At 38.1% G+C, this 12,868-nt stretch overlaps 1 protein-coding gene across 1 annotated transcript in view; it reads right to left on the bottom strand.

Moving 5' to 3' along the window:
- opn4xa (opsin 4xa) overlaps nucleotides 1–11,824 on the bottom strand; it is a gene marked incomplete at both ends in the record, with an annotated part of 51,727 nt that extends 39,903 nt beyond the window's left edge. Inside the window, one exon of the mRNA XM_079804972.1 lies at nucleotides 11,679–11,824. Within this exon, the coding sequence (XP_079661098.1) occupies nucleotides 11,679–11,824 (146 nt within the window). The remainder of the gene's footprint in view (nucleotides 1–11,678) is intronic.
- Between the last annotated feature and the right edge of the window lie 1,044 nt (nucleotides 11,825–12,868).

Below are 12,868 nucleotides of genomic sequence, written 5' to 3'. Positions count from 1 at the left end.
CGTTTTTGTGTTGTGAGCCACTATTTCTATTGGACCACCAAACAAACACAACTGATCTGCAGAAACTGAATGATCCATGAACAAACCCTTCAGGAAAATCCTTCAGGATATAGACAGGAATAAATCTGTAAGTTTTGGTGTATGTAAGTGACACTGAAGTGGAGAAACAACTCTTTAAAGATTTGTATTGTCATTAAATTCTAGTCGCAAATAGATAAAGTGCAATAAAATAACACTTAATTGTGTAACTCATCCGGTATCATTTGTCACCAAAACTAGAGTTTTATTTGATGCATTAATTTGCTCAGTTAGTTGATTAAAGGCATTTTATTACATGCATTTAATATTAGCACTTTCCATCAGAGAAAACTTGTGAGCCACTATTTCTATTGGACCACAAAACAAACACAATCGATCAGCAGAAACTGAATGATCCATGAACAAACCCTTAAGGAAAATCCTTCAGGATATAGACAGGAATAAATCTGTAAAATTTTGAGTATGTAAGTGACACTGAAGTGGAGAAACAACTCTTTAAAGATATGTATTGTCATTGAAATCTACAGTCGCAAATAGTTAAAATTCAATAAAATAAACACTTAATCATGTAACTCATCAAATTTTGGTGTGTGTAAGTGATACTGAAGTGGAAGAAAATCTCTTTAAAGATATGTATTAAAATTGAAATATACAGTCGCAAATAGATAAAGAGCAATAAAATAAACACTTCCAAAATACGCCCAAAATCTCAAAATTGAGCAGTGCATGAAAACACAATGTTTGTCTGTTCTCGCCATAATAGAAATACAATTATTTATAGTTTGTTCATGTTCGTTCACAGCCCATAAACTAATGTTAACAGATACAACTTTTAAATCAAAAACGTATTTGTAAATGTTAAGACTGTAGACTTTATTCATTATAAGTTTGTTAACTCATTGAGTTAACTAATGAAACCAGAAACATGCAGATAAACTAGGGATAGACTAAGTATTTTTAGCCAAAATATCAAATTTACCAAAATATTACATGCACATTCTTCAAAAGTTCTCCTTTTGTTTTCCACAGAAGGGAGTGAGTAAATGAGTTTTCATATTTATGTCCAATATTCATCATGTGAAAGTCCGTCTCTCAGTGTCAGACTCAGACCTCTTTCTTTATAAGAGTGTGTTGTGTCTTTACAGATGTAATCTATAAGAAACCGTCATGGGACTGAAGAGAGCGAGAGTGAGAGCTGAACAAAATGTAGAAAGTGTGTCAGCGGCCCTAGAGGATTTAGGCTGAATGCGTTCACGTCTTCATGACTTCAGTCTGTGAGCACTGAAAACACACACTAAACCTGCTGATATATGACTCCACAGCTGTCATATTTAATACTTCACGCTTTTACGGCTCATTTAGTATGAAACAGTGCGAGAATATGGAGGTAAAACAACAATTTTTTTTTTCAAAGGCCCAAACTGAGCAAAAATAGGCAATTTGCTGCAGATGCTGATATTTATATGGACAAAAATTCTGATGCTTTTAATGTCAATCACTGAGATCTTTATAACAGTACAGCAAATACTCACATAAAATACATATAAATATCATTATCTGCCAACAATGCCTTAGTAAGATGATACTCAAAAGCTTAGTTTTTGAATTATTTTTGTATATGTCTGCTTTGTACTCTGTACAGCCCTTTGGATCAATCCATATTGTGTTTAAATGTGCTTTATAAATAAAGGTTGTTGTTGTTGTTAGTTTTATGATCAAAGATCTGTAGTTTTAAAACATAACGCAATGCAATAGAATGATGATTGAGAGATAAACTAATAAACCTTTCTCAGAAGCCTGATGATCATATTTAAGATGATCTCCATGATTTATCTACAAAATGATGCATAGATAATCAAGTAAACCAATCCAATAAGTGTTCGTCTTGAAATATTACTAACAATATAAAAGTTATTCTTACCTTTACTTTATAAAAATCGGTAAAGATACGTGAAGCACGAACTGAAGGTGGACGTTTGTACAATTATACTAAAGGACTTTTACTTGTTAAAGTCTAAACTATCAATCAGGTTTTCAAAGTTTTGATCATCAGTGTTGGGCAAGTTACTGAAAATTAGTTATTAGCTATAGTTACTAGTTACTTCTTTTAAAAGTAATTGAGTTACTTTACCAATTACTGAATATCAAAAGTAATTAGTTAGGAAAGTTACTTTTAAGTTACTTTTAAGTCTGCTTTTTAAATGTAAATATGAACAGTACTGACCAGTCAAACACAATAAACATAATTTTTAGACCTATTTATTGTAATCAACAGGTCAAAAGGCTTTCTTTCTTCAAAACTTAATTAGTTTTCTCTGACCAGATATCTATCCGATTGTGAAAAGATCAGAAGTAAATGCCTTCTGAGATTTTTTCGAGACTGATTTAAATCCGATCACTCAAACAACGAATTCTGAAGGTGCAACACGCGTCGCCGAATTGATACATAAAATGCAGCTCATTTCGCTTTCGTTGACGTGAACTCCGTTAAATGTGCATAGCAAGTGAAATTGAAGAAACGGATTATATTGGTTTTGTGGAGAGGTGTATGGTAAAACATGCATGTTTTTATTTTTATTCGTTTGCAAACGCCTACGCCTAACCTCAACTTATAAAAAATGCCTTTTTACTGTGTTGGTGGTGGGGATAGTAGTTTAAACTTACATTGTGATGCTTGAAGTGTTTGATATCTATGGATTTTATTATAGGCAAGACAAGTCAAGTGTTGATTTGAGAGGCTAAAGCGTTGGGTTAACTCGCTTTCAGCCGCTTGGTCGTCACTTTGAAAAACAAAAACTTGAATTTAACAAACAAAAAAAATGCTCCAAAAACTTTTTCTAAATTAACTTAAAGGGTTAGTTCACCTAAAAATGAAAATTCTGTCATTAATTACTTACCTTCATGTCGTTCGACACCCGTCAGACCTTATCATATTCGGAACACAAATGAAGATATTTTAGTGTAAATCTGATGGCTCTGAAATTTGGCGATCCAAACTGCTGAATCGACTCACTGATTCATAACGCTTCGAAGCTTCATGAGGCCGTGTTTTGAAATCGTCATCACTATATAAGTCGTTATTTAGGGTTTTTTTGCGCACAAAAACTATTCTCGTCACTCCATAAAGTTATTTTAGAACCACTGTAGTGAGATGGACTTTGTAACGACGTCTTTAGTGTATTTTAAGGGTCTTGAGAGTGTAAAGTGCATTGAGCCAATGGAGGACTTTCAGAGCATCAGATTTACACTAAAATATCTTCATTTCTGTCTGAAGATGAACGGAGGTCTGACGGGTGTCGAACGACATGAGGGTAAGTAATTAATGACAGAATTTTCATTTTTGGGTGAACTAACCCTTTAATAAAGAAACTAACAAAATATAACTACTTTGACATTAAAAACAAAACTGAACTATTTGAATGGCAGCAACAATGTGTAAAAAAAAAACATGGGCCAGGCTAGGGCCTAGAGCTGAGCTTCTTGTCTGCAAGCGTTCATTTTTCACAAAAGAGAGTAACGCGAGTAACAAACTCTTTTAAATTTCAGTAATTGTAATTGCGTTACTTGAATAAAAAAATATTTAGTTACTTGCGAGTTACCACTAAAAGTAGTGGAATTACAGTAACGCGTGACTTTGTAGCGTGTAACTCCCAACAGTAGGTGCGTTTACATGGAGCACTGTAATCGGTTTAAAAGTCCAATCCGAATAAAAATACTCCATATAAACACCTCAATCGGAATAAAAATGGCCAAACCGAATGAAATTGTAATCGGTTTGAGAGGGGTGGGATAAACCTTTTCATGAACCGATCAAATGGACCTGATCTGATTACTTTGAGCGCATGTCTTTCTGTGATGTGATATGCAGCACGTCTCCACAACTGAAGAGTGTGTGCTGCGCTCACACCAGGCTAATGTTGACTGAGAGGAAAGTTCATTTTTCTGAGGTATTAAACTTTTTATTTCGTAACATGTTATGAACATGATGTTTGAATAATGACACAGACATAGCCTGGCTACAGCATCTCATCTTGACAGCGTTTGTCCTATTGGCTTCAACTGCGCCTGACAGAAGAATTTATTTTTCTGAAGTGATTCTTACACTTTACGACAAATAATAAATAGCTTTTATAAAACTGTACAAGTCCTGGTGGCCGTTGAGAGCTGCCATTTCAACGGGGAACATTCAAGCTGCTCTGTTTCTCGTTAGTTAAGTTAGCTATATATATAACTGCTTCAAATTGGTTAAGTAACATTACCCACAGTCTACTTTAATTACTTTTGTTAATATTTATACCTTTGTGATTATGGTATCTTTCCTTAATCATCTGAAATATATATGTTTAGTACTACTAGTAATGATGCGGAGCACTTCTTGAATGCTTCATTCATGTTTCACCGTATATCCTATGTTTTTATTAATAATTTGAGTGCATTTTATTGTTAATTTTGTGTTTTTCAAAATAAATGAATTGAATTCATGTTTGATTCCGCATTCATCATTCACAGCTGTTGAAATAGCCATTGTATAGGACATAAATTAGGTTAAACTACTGCATGTCCGCCCACAGAAAAATAAATAAATATAAAAATTTCCAACACAGAACTATTGATCCACGATACGTAACAAATCTGAGGCGGCAGACAAACTGTGTGCGCATGTCACAAAATGATTCCTACTGAAAGTCAGCACATGTAAACACCAGATGGGTTTAGAGAACGTCTCATGTAAACAGTCCACCGAATCTTTCAATCGGAATGATTTTAATCGGAATGACAAAAAAGTGCGCATGTAAACGTGGCTAGTGTTGATCATTTAGAGGACATTTGTGTACCAAAATATGATACAGGAGCTGAACACAGTGTCACTCTTGTTTAATCTCATCCTGAGTTCAGTTATTTACATGACTATACACATTCTACAACCACATTTACCCCAGAAACTAATCTGTCCATATTCTGCCCCGTTTCACAGTCTTGATGTGTTTCTGGCTCTACTAGAGCAGGTTTTCCTGCTGTAATGTTGATTATTTCCTTATATTCTCCATTGTTGCGGCTCCTCTCTTCCAAGTCTGTCAGTAACGCTCTGTTTAGTTCCTGTCTCTATGAAGCCCCTCCTTCTGAAAGCACACTGTGCTCTGATTGGTCGACTGGAGCAGTGTTGTGATTGGTCAAGTGTTAGGGAAATGTCCCGCCCCTTACCATAACCGGCAGTTTCAACACACGACTAACTAACTCAACCAATTATTATAATAAGGAATATTGTGACGTGTTGTTTCCCGCAAGAAAACTCAAGAGTTCAGAAACACTGATATAGAGAACAACTGGAACTTTTTCATACTCAAACAGCAACATCACACATTAAAGACAGAGGAACATGTAAAAAAAAAAAAAAGCAGAATAGGAGCTCTTTAACATGTTCACTTTCATATTTAAATGTGGTTTAACTCCCAAAATGTAGTGGTGTATGATGAAGCTGCAGTGTGTCCGCTGTCATCATCTATTACTGATGGCAAACCGTCCCTCTCAGCAAAGACTAAAATAAACCTGTCAGTATAAAACCACGTCAAGACGGGTAGACTTCAAGTATACAGCAGTACGAGTAATTAAAACAAATCACACAAAACCAGCAGAGTCACATAAGCAGTGGTTCATAACATAAGAGTTATTAAGAGAAAGAAAAACAAACATTTCATTCATTACAACATTTACATTGACCGTGCCATTTTTTTTAAAAAAAGAGGAAAACTCACAGAAAAGAGGAATCAAAATCTACTACTAAATAATAAATGTAGTAGATGTTTGTTTAAGTCTCCTGCATATCAGATGTTTCTCCTGAGAAACCAACCCCATAATCTCACACGAGTTTCAGAAGAGATCTTAATATCTCAATCTACAAAAGTCTGCAATCAAAAATCCGAAATCTCAAATATGAACTCGTATCCACGTTATATTTTGTTCATCAAGGCTGCATTTATTTGATAAAAATAAAGTAAAAAGGGGTCATGAACAGAGAAATCATACTTCATACTAGAATATCCTGTAAGTTTCAGAACTGAAAACTTCCCTGTTAGTCCAAAATCAGCTTTCATTGTAAGCAAGCCCAGAGAACGACTCGCTGTGAAATGATATAATAGATGGAGACAGCTCTGGCCCCGCCCACTGGAGTGTTAGTGAGATGACGAGGAGAGAAGAGCGACTAAAAATAACATGACCTTCCAAAGGATCCTGATGCTGGGAATGTGCTTATTTATTTTTCAACAATGTGAATGTCTCAGTTGAGCATTATTTATTTGTATTCGCTACACTGAAGTCTCACAGCAGCCAATCACAGTAGTGGGCGTTTACGCTGAAGTCTCACAGCGGCCAATCACATCAGTGGGCGTTTACGCTGAAGTCTCACAGCGGCCAATCACATCAGTGGGCGTTTACGCTGAAGTCTCACAGCGGCCAATCACAGCAGTGGGCGTTTACACTGAAGTCTCACAGCGGCCAATCACAGCAGTGGGCGTTTACACTGAAGTCTCACAGCAGCCAATCACAGTAGTGGGCGTTTACGCTGAAGTCTCACAGCGGCCAATCACAGCAGTGGGCGTTTACAATGAAGTCTCACAGCAGCCAATCACAGCAGTGGGCGTTTACACTGAAGTCTCACAGCGGCCAATCACATCAGTGGGCGTTTACACTGAAGTCTCACAGCGGCCAATCACAGCAGTGGCCGTTTACGCTGAAGTCTCACAGCGGCCAATCACATCAGTGGGCGTTTACGCTGAAGTCTCACAGCGGCCAATCACAGCAGTGGGCGTTTACACTGAAGTCTCACAGCGGCCAATCACAGCAGTGGGCGTTTACACTGAAGTCTCACAGCAGCCAATCACAGTAGTGGGCGTTTACGCTGAAGTCTCACAGCGGCCAATCACAGCAGTGGGCGTTTACAATGAAGTCTCACAGCAGCCAATCACAGCAGTGGGCGTTTACACTGAAGTCTCACAGCGGCCAATCACATCAGTGGGCGTTTACACTGAAGTCTCACAGCGGCCAATCACAGCAGTGGCCGTTTACGCTGAAGTCTCACAGCGGCCAATCACATCAGTGGGCGTTTACACTGAAGTCTCACAGCGGCCAATCACAGTAGTGGACGTTTACACTGAAGTCTCACAGCGGCCAATCACAGCAGTGGGCGTTTACAATGAAGTCTCACAGCAGCCAATCACAGTAGTGGGCGTTTACGCTGAAGTCTCACAGCAGCCAATCACAGCAGTGGGCGTTTACACTGAAGTCTCACAGTGGCCAATCACAGCAGTGGACGTTTACACTGAAGTCTCACAGCGGCCAATCACATCAGTGGGCGTTTACACTGAAGTCTCACAGCAGCCAATCACAGTAGTGGGCGTTTACGCTGAAGTCTCACAGCGGCCAATCACAGCCAGTGGGCGTTTACACTGAAGTCTCACAGCGGCCAATCACAGCAGTGGGCGTTTACGCTGAAGTCTCACAGCGGCCAATCACATCAGTGGGTGTTTACGCTAAAGTCTCAAAGCGGCCAATCACAGCAGTGGGCGTTTACACTGAAGTCTCACAGTGGCCAATCACAGCAGTGGGCGTTTACACTGAAGTCTCACAGCAGTGGGCGTTTACACTGAAGTCTCACAGTGGCCAATCACAGCAGTGGGCGTTTACACTGAAGTCTCACAGCAGTGGGCGTTTACACTGAAGTCTCACAGTGGCCAATCACAGCAGTGGGCGTTTACACTGAAGTCTCACAGCGGCCAATCACAGCAGTGGGCATTTACACTGAAGTCTCACAGTGGCCAATCACAGCAGTGGGCGTTTACACTGAAGTCTCACAGCGGCCAATCACAGCAGTGGGCGTTTACACTGAAGTCTCACAGTGGCCAATCACAGCAGTGGGCATTTACACTGAAGTCTCACAGCGGCCAATCACAGCAGTGGGCGTTTACACTGAAGTCTCACAGCGGCCAATCACAGCAGTGGGCGATAACACTGAAGTCCCACAGCAGCCAATCACAGCAGTGGGCGTTTACACTGAAGTCTCACAGCAGCCAATCACAGCAGTGGGCATTTACACTGAAGTCTCACAGTGGCCAATCACAGCAGTGGGCGTTTACACTGAAGTCTCACAGTGGCCAATCACAGCAGTGGGCATTTACACTGAAGTCTCACAGCGGCCAATCACAGCAGTGGGCGTTTACACTGAAGTCTCACAGTGGCCAATCACAGCAGTGGGCGTTTACACTGAAGTCTCACAGTGGCCAATCACAGCAGTGGGCATTTACACTGAAGTCTCACAGTGGCCAATCACAGCAGTGGGCATTTACACTGAAGTCTCACAGTGGCCAATCACAGCAGTGGGCATTTACACTGAAGTCTCACAGTGGCCAATCACAGCAGTGGGCATTTACACTGAAGTCTCACAGTGGCCAATCACAGCAGTGGGCATTTACACTGAAGTCTCACAGCGGCCAATCACAGCAGTGGGCGTTTACACTGAAGTCTCACAGTGGCCAATCACAGCAGTGGGCGTTTACACTGAAGTCTCACAGTGGCCAATCACAGCAGTGGGCGTTTACACTGAAGTCACAACAGCAGCCAATCACAGCAGTGGGCGTTTACACTGAAGTCTCACAGCAGCCAATCACAGCAGTGGGCGTTTACACTGAAGTCTCACAGCAGCCAATCACAGCAGTGGGCGTTTACACTGAAGTCTCACAGCGGCCAATCACAGCAGTGGGCGTTTACACTGAAGTCTCAGACATGCCCCTTCAAACATAGCGTTCAAATCAGAGGCTAAAATCAGGGAAGGAAACATGCCTTTTATTTCTAAATTATGACCATTTTTGATGTAAAAATCATACTAACATTATAGGTGCACCACAAGAATCATTATAAAACACTGCAGTTCATGACCCCTTTATATATATTAGTTAAAGACACCTTATATAAAGTGTGATTATGTACTTGTATTGAAATTAATCATTTGAAACAAACTTGTGTACATGCATGTTTTTACATTGTACTTATATTTTAAAATACCTGCATAATTAATTTCTGTAAATACATCATTACACGGTTGACCTTCCCTTCCCTTTTAATCCACCCTTAAACCTGCCCATCCCACCAAACCTGTCCCTAATCTTACCCGTATCCCACCTCAATAGCAGCAAAAGTGTTTTGCACAACAATATGACCACAATAAATACATCATACTTATTTTTTGATGCAAGTACATAGTAGTTAAGGACACTTACACTGTAAAATCTAATTAGTTAGACTTACTTAAAAAAAACATGCAAACCGATTGCCCTAAAAAAAACAAGTAAAGTGAAATAGGAAGAGTATGTTGTGCTAATGCTTAGTTACACAAGAGTTCAAGTAACTTAAAAAGAACTGTAGAGAGTACTTGATCTTTTACTTTAGATTTACTCTTGACCAAGTATAGCTACCATTGTTGTGTTTTGATGCTGAATGTTGGAGTGTGTGTGTGACTCAAGCATGATCAATTGCAAGATATTGTTAAGGATTATATCAACCCGATTAAAAGTTCCACAGGTGTTTATGACGTAATGTTAGCAATAAAATTGTAAACGATCATAATACGACATAAAGGGAAATAGTGACCTTAATTTCTGAGTAAATCATTAACTATAGTTAGTTATTCAGTCAGAAGTTAGGTCAACTTTTAAAAGCAACCTATTTATAACTTCTCTTTCTTTGAAACCAAATAACTGTGATTTATTGTTGCATCGCTGCATCAATAGGAACAGAATTATAATAATATGAATGTTCCCAGTGCCCAGCCAAAGGGAATCATGATCCCCATAATGGTGACTTTTGACAAAATGGCACTCAAACCAATCAATTAATCTTAACTTGGGTTTTCTGAGTAAACAAGGAATAGTATGTGAATACAACAGATTACTAGATTTTTACAATTAAGATAAGACATTAAGTAACATTAACTAAAAAGTGTTAGAATTACTGTTGGATTGTGCACTCAAAAAAATGATACGTTGGATTTACTTCATTTTTTTATGTCAACAGGTTCCACGTAATTGGGTTATGTTGAATTGAATTAACATTGTTTATTTCAGTTAACTTATGTTTTTTACATAATGTTAGTTCAATGCAATTTAGTTAAATCAGGTAAACATTCTTAATTTTGTCCAAAACTATCAAATGTATTTATTCTAAAATGAATATAAAAAAGCAAAACAAGTAATCCAGTTTAATTGATTATTTTTATTTAGTGAAATACTAACATTTACAAAACCTTTAACAAGATCTTAATGGCTTGCCAGAATATGGTTTTGTTACATCCATGGCATGCCCATATTAGATTTTTATTATTAAAACAACTTTAACAATTATTAGTAGGTCCTCACCCCAAGCACACGCTCTACACTTCACCACAACGGTAACCTCCAAAAACACTAACATAACACAAACTTTTAAATACCAACATAAAACATTAAGCATTAAAAAGTCTCTCCATTTTCTAATCTTGTTAAAAATGCATCAAATAGCACTTTATTTAAACATTTACTCTCCGAATTCAGCCCCTTTGCAAAGCATGATGGGAAGTGAACGTCTTGTTTGATTTGATTTGATGTTATTTCAAAATGAAAACATCAAGTTATGTCAAAGAGTAACGGTTTTAAGCCAGTTTAACATGAATAAATTACATTTGAACCAGAAACCTGATATAATTGTGTTAAATCAAGATTAATTGCTTTAAGTGAACAGCATCATAAAATCATTTTTTTGAGTGTGTGACCAAGATTTCCTCCAGTGTAGATCATCTGTTCTCTATGTGAATATATAAAGTGTAATTTATTCCTGTGATCAAATCATCATTACTCCAGTCTTCAGTGTCACATGACCCTTCACTAATCACTCTAATATGAGGATTTCATGATCAACACACATTTATGATTATTATCAGTGTTGAAAACAGTTTATATATTTAGTTTTTCAGGATTCTTTGATGAATAGAACATAATTTATTTGAATATAATATAATAAAATAGTATTTAATATAATATAATTTCTATTTGAATATAATATAATAGAATCTTTTGTAACATTATAAATGTCTTTACTGTCATTTCTGATCTATTTAATCCTTGCTAAATAAGTCTTAATGTCTTTCTTTTCTTTTTCAAATCTTACTTACTTCAAATTTTTCAATGTTTTATTGCAGTTTCCACAAAAATATGAAGTGATTTCAACACTGATAATAATCATAAATGTTTGTAGAGCATGAAATCATACGAGAGTGATTAGTGAAGGATCATGTGACACTGAAGACTGGAGTAATGATGATTTGATCACAGGAATAAATCACACTTTACAATATATTCCAGCTGATCTACACTGGAGGAATATTTCACTGGAGTTATGATCTAATAAACACAGCCTTTGTGAGCAGGTGAGACTTTTCAAAAACTTGAAAAATCTTAATTATTCAACAATGTTGACTGCTATTGTATACTCTTAATGTATGCAAAGTATGAAATGTTTAGGAGAAGCATCTGAGGCCAGGTTAAAACTTAGTTTTAAAGTTTCCCACAACCTCAATATCAGATATTGCATTGAGAATATGAGACCGATAGTCCTACCTAAAGAAGGCGTACATGACCAACATGTTCCCGATCACTCCCACAGCCCCGATGATCGCCACGAAAAAAGCCACTATGTAGTGTGCATGATCGGGAACGTCCACTTTCCTGAAGAATCCACGATCCATGTCCACCGGCTCCTCCATACCTGTGACGACGACAGTGCAAACGTTACTCCATTAAGCTCCGCAAGAGTTCTCCTCTCCACGCTGACCTCTCACATGTGGGTGAATGTGAAAAACACATCTTTCAGAAGCAAAAGCTCGGTTTGATGTGGTAACCAGTGTTTTGTTTTTTGCTTTGAGCCCTTATCTGTTACACAAGCGTCCAAGAACTGCGGCGCATGTGATGCGAGAGGCTTAAGGGAAATAAGAACATGCTCTGTTTGTGCTCTTGACCTTCCTGTATTGCAACTCCAAACAGAGAAATCGCCTCAAGCTCCAGAAATATAGACAAAGCAATAACACATGCTGCAGATAGAGTAAAAAAGAGGACTTCTTTTAAAGGGTTAGTTCACCCAAAAATGAAAATTCTGTCATTAATTACTTACCCTCATGTCGTTGGACACCCGTCAGACCTCCGTTCATCTTCAGACACAAATGAAGATATTTTAGTGTAAATCTGATGGCTCTGAAAGGCCTCCATTGGCTCAATGCACTTTACACTCTCAAGACCCTTAAAAGACACTAAAGACGTCGTTACAAAGTCCATCTCACTACAGTGGTTCTACAATAACTTTATGAAGACGAGAATAGTTTTTGTGCGCAAAAAAACCCTAAATAACGACTTATATAGTGATGACGATTTCAAAACACGGCATCATGAAGCTTCGAAGCGTTATGAATCAGTGAGTCGATTCAGCAGTTCAGAGCGTTATGAATCAGTGAGTCGATTCAGCAGTTCAGAGCGTTATGAATCAGTGAGTCGATTCAGCAGTTCAGAGCGTTATGAATCAGTGAGTCGATTCAGCGGTTCAGAGCGTTATGAATCAGTGAGTCGATTCAGCAGTTCAGAGCATTATGAATCAGTGAGTCGATTCAGCGGTTCAGAGCGTTATGAATCAGTGAGTCGATTCAGCAGTTCAGAGCATTATGAATCAGTGAGTCGATTCAGCGGTTCAGAGCGTTATGAATCAGTGAGTCGATTCAGCAGTTTGGATCGCCAAATTTCAGCAGTTTGTCGGTTTGACA

The sequence above is a fragment of the Gobio gobio genome (assembly GCF_949357685.1).
Source record: "Gobio gobio genome assembly, chromosome: 22".
Classification (NCBI taxonomy): domain Eukaryota; kingdom Metazoa; phylum Chordata; class Actinopteri; order Cypriniformes; family Gobionidae; genus Gobio; species Gobio gobio.
This window is presented reverse-complemented; position numbering and strand designations above follow the sequence as displayed.